Source organism: Lagopus muta, chromosome 4 (assembly GCF_023343835.1).
Source record: "Lagopus muta isolate bLagMut1 chromosome 4, bLagMut1 primary, whole genome shotgun sequence".
NCBI classification, from domain to species: Eukaryota; Metazoa; Chordata; class Aves; order Galliformes; family Phasianidae; genus Lagopus; species Lagopus muta.
In genome coordinates, this window is record NC_064436.1 from 18531418 (window position 1) to 18536098 (window position 4681).

A 4681-nucleotide genomic window follows, 5' to 3' on the forward strand; every position below is an offset into this window, starting at 1 on the left:
TGGTGATAATGTCATTTAGATACAGGACAAGTGCACAGAAAGTATGAGGTCTCTTGCCCTTGATATTGATAAAAAACACAAACTGACCAACTATGAAAAATAAAGCAGAAATTATGCATTCATGGTACAGTAGAGCATATCAAGCCTGGATGCAGAATACGTGACGCATACTCGAGAAAAAGTTTCAGAAAATAGATCAAATTCAAATAACTTCATAGAAAATAAGTTTTATTTGGCTTCTGTCATACATTTTTTTTACAAACAAAAGCACATTCATACAGTTTGCCTCTCCCCATGCACGTCTGGAATTACTCATACGAAGCCATTAATAATAAGGCAAAAGGTGCCTTTGAAATCATTTCAGACACATCACATTTGGACTGTAAAGCATCCAAAGTTATTTATTTTCAGACTTTAACTTGGGAAAACGTTTCAGGTGTTTCTTGTCCAATTCACACAATTCTCCCACACAAGAAAGAAGGGACAGACCTTGCAACAAAAAACTGTAAAACCAAGGGGCAATATTCATTTCAAGGCAGAGCTAAAGACAGGTTTCCTTGTTTCTGTTTTGTTGGAAATTAAAAAACAAGAACAACACAACTAAGTAATAGCTGTTTTAAAATGACAAATCAGCCATCAGTAGTTTAAGACTGGTTGCAGAGAGCACTCTCTTCAGACGCTTCCCATGTTCAGGTCTGTTTCCTGTCGGCAGTGACTGTGGAATTTGTTTCCAGCTGCTGCTTCTTAACACTTCAGGAAGAGGAGTAAATGCACCTCGGGCTTTCACACATCACAAGAGGTACTAACCCATCAAGTAGCCCCTACAGAACAAAATTAAGTTAGGAAAAAAGTTAGCAATCAAAGGCAGGACCGCCTCAAAAAGTGAAGAACTTTAACAATATTAAACCAAAAGCCACAGCTTGCCAAAACACTCTTAGTATCAAGGCTATTTAGTACGTACATCCTGCACAAGGTATACACCAGCCCACTTAACTACATGCTCCTTCCTCAAGTCACTTAATGAACCCTGAAAATGGATCAGACTGCTCATTGCTCTCTATCCAACTCCAGCAATTGCTTAGAATTTCTGAAGCCCACGTTACACCTTTGGAAAGCTGCATTATTTGTACCCTTTACACAAACTGCCAGTGTTAAGACATTCAGTATGTCCTAACATCCCCCGACAATGAACACAATTCTGGGCTCTTTTTCTCTTCAACTTCTCTGCAGCCTTATTTCTTTGAAGATTTTAAGAAAAACAACCGTCACAACATATATAATCAATGAAACAAGAAAAATATACAGCAGGTTGTTATCCAGCAACCGAGGAACCCAACACATCTGCATTGTGAAACACATTTTCTTAATACACATGCAGAGTAAATAAATGTTTAAGAAAGGAGTGGTAACTGGCATTACGAAGTCAACACCTCACAGAGCTACTCCAGAAATTAATTACTGGTATCTCTAAACTCCTGGTTTCGGCTACTCTAAATAAAATAGAGTTAGAAATAGAGAAAACAGAAATTGGAATTCTTGCATTTGGTTACTATGTAGCCTGACAGCTTCAGATCTTTCCTACTTTTCAGTCTTTGAATATCAATGTATCAAAATGTCACGTATATTGCTTCAATGTAATGTTCAGTTTTGCAGCAACAGAGAAAAAAAAAAAAAAGCCTGCATTACCTTTACTTTAGGTCTGCCTTGGATACTTCTGAAAACCCATTTCACTGCACTCAGTATTTTTAGTTATCACCTTTCATGAACCTTGTCAACAGAAACGATTCATCCGCCATATTCAGTCTAACTGAAAATTAATTACAACTCGTACTCACCAATTGTATCATCTGACTTACCAGGATCTGTCACCTCTTTTTGAACCACAGCGCAATCTTAGAGCAGCTGAGCCCAAAACTTTCCCACTTTGTTCAAGATAGGTTGCTCCAAAAAAGCACTGAAGAAAAGCAATTTATAGCCAAGGTCCAGATGTTTACAACACCTGGTTTTATTTCCTGCTAAGCTTACATTTACTGTTGCCGCCACAAAAGAGGAGAAAAACAGAGAGAATAAAACGCTACTTACGGTAATTTCATCCTCATGAAAACTCTGGCCATAAAGAAGCTCAAAAGCACGCTGACAAATCCAATGAAGAGCAGGAGAAACCTATTCAGCTTGGGGATATTTGGTGCATTGGATCGATCCAAAATTATGAATCCTAGGCCACCCATTGTGAACAGGAAGCTAGATGCAAGCCCTTCCATAATATACTGTCCGTTTACTCTACAGGAGAAGAAAACAGAGGGGAGATGGTAGGATGTTAGAAAAAATTTAGATTTAAAGTAACTATCTGTATTTCAAAATGCAGCTACTCAACTTATTAACTTTGCTAGATGACTTCCTAACTAAGTAAATTCAGAAAATTTACATTACGGAACTACATTAAAACTGTTATATGTAATTTATTTCCTCCACTAAGAGCCTGCAAAGCAACCGGGCAAGAACATGATGGTTTCATGCACAGTAGCATACAGTATTGGATACCATGCAAGCTCATCAGCTTACAGAAATATCTACTCCAAAAGTAGCACCAGCTTTCACAAATGACTCAAGGTGCAGAGCTGGGGCCAACAAGCTCTCCGAAACTTATTTCCACCATGATGTTTAGGCAGCTGTGCCCTAATTCTCAGCCTGGAACAAACCCCATTCTGAGTACTGTGCCAGCACATGAAGCACATCTGCAGGTTCCAGCACATAGCAAAAATGGCTCCTGTCTGCAGAGTGTTTTGCTACCTGCACGCTGGGCATGCAACTGGATCTTCTGCATGCAACAATAACTAAGCCTTTTCCTATTACTGTAATCAGCAATACCAGCAACTTCATAGACGTGGTACAAATGAAACTGCTATGTACGCATGCTAATACTGAAATGATAATGATCATTTTTGCCACAGATCCTTAAAATCGTCAATACCACCTTCTTGCACGTTGTTTCTGCTGAACTGTACGCAAGTGCAGTCAATTCCCTGCAGGAGCCCAACGTGTGCACACTGCAACCATCCAGCCCAGTCCGAGTCATACACTACATCCAGCTCAAATCAAAATTTACACACCAAGTGTGACACAGACTTACAGAATGGTTCTGGTATTTTAAAAAAATAAAAATACGAACTGTGATTCTCGCACACATACACCGTAGAGAAAAAAAATTAACATGTATAGATTAAGTATTTTTAGACCAGATCCTGACTAAGCAATTTCTTGCTTATTGTCAGTAAAAGGTGCAAACATCTATTTTGTATTTGTATGTTCACAGAATCATAGAATAGCCTGGGTTGGAAGGGACCTCGAGGATCACGAATCTCCAACCCCCCCCTACCGCAGGCAGGGCCACCAACCTCCACATTTCATACTAGACCAGACTGCCCAGGGCCCCATCCAACCTGGCCTTGAACACCTCCAGGGATGGGGCATCCATGTTATGTATTCTAACCTTCAGGCACAAGACTCTCAATTACATTAAAAGCTAAAAGGCCAGACCATCACTTTGCATGAAGATTATATCACCATGCATCTGCACCCAGTAAAAAAAAAACAAATAGGTAGGAAAAACTGAAAGTAGTACCAGATCAAAACATACTCGTTACCAAAATATACAGTTCTACAAGGTTTTGAAAGATCTAATTTTTCTAGTTTTTGCTGTATTTTAGCGGTTTTATTTCAGATTTGCAAATCACAGCCCAGATTTCGGACGGGCTCAGCCTTTTGGGAAGCTCAGGGTAAGCTGGCACAGCTCCTTCACGCATGTTTGTGTACGTGGCGCTGCTCCTACCTGTATGCCAAGAAAGCCACCGGCCGCTGGTGCCCGTGTTCATCCGTCATCGAGCCCACGCTGGGGGGCTCCACGATCACATCGTAGATAATTCCTGCGAGGAAACAAACAAACACACAGCGTCAGCTTGGAGTCTCAAGCGAAGGGGGAGAACCAAGGCGACAGCTGGCAGGCAGGCAGCGTATCCTATGGCCCGCCGGGCGCCGCAGGACGTTCAGCCACGCGGCTTCCATCGCCGCGGCCTCCCCTGGCGCGGCGCGGCGGTACCTCCGGTGATGAGGAAGTACGACACCACCACCAGCGCGTAGACCGTCATGGCCGAGGGCATGTGCACCCATCCCGGCCGCTTCAGCTTGATGTTGGGGCACTCGAGGACGGCGAAGGGCAGCCGGAACAGCGTCTCCATGGCGGCGGCTCGGTCCGAACGCCGGTCCCGCGCCGCCGGGCGCTTTGCTCACACGAAGGCGGAAACGGAAAGCCAGCCGGGTCCTGGCAGGGACGAGTAAAGAGAAGAAAAGCGAAAAAAAAAAAGATGAAACCAACAAAATCCCCGCAAAGCGACGCTGGAACGTAAGATATTCTCTGCGGACGCCTTCGATTTGCGAAAAACATCCGGAAGCCGAGGCCGCTCCTCGGAGGGTAACGATTCCCTTTACCCACCTGCCAGGGCCCAGCAGCCCTGACGTGTCGCCACCGGGTAGCCGGGAGGGGCGCGGCGGAGCGGGCGGAGCGCCGCCTGCAGGACAGACAGGCCGCGCGGGGGCAGCAGCGCTTCGCGCACGCAGCGCCCTCAGGGTGAGCGGGGCCGATCGCTCGGCGGCCGCGGGCACGGGGATTGCGGCCCGAGCAGCC

At 44.4% G+C, this 4681-nt stretch overlaps 1 protein-coding gene across 1 annotated transcript; it reads right to left on the reverse strand.

Annotated features, from left to right (window-relative positions):
• Nucleotides 1–207: 207 nt before the first annotated feature.
• Nucleotides 208–4318, reverse strand: OSTC (oligosaccharyltransferase complex non-catalytic subunit). Its single transcript, XM_048943266.1, has 4 exons — nucleotides 4097–4318; nucleotides 3830–3923; nucleotides 2083–2280; nucleotides 208–821 (listed from the first exon to the last, which is right to left on the reverse strand). Exons 1-4 carry the CDS (start codon nucleotides 4233–4235, stop codon nucleotides 803–805), a joined length of 450 nt encoding a protein of 149 aa, XP_048799223.1. The 5' UTR covers nucleotides 4236–4318; the 3' UTR covers nucleotides 208–802.
• Nucleotides 4319–4681: the final 363 nt, after the last annotated feature.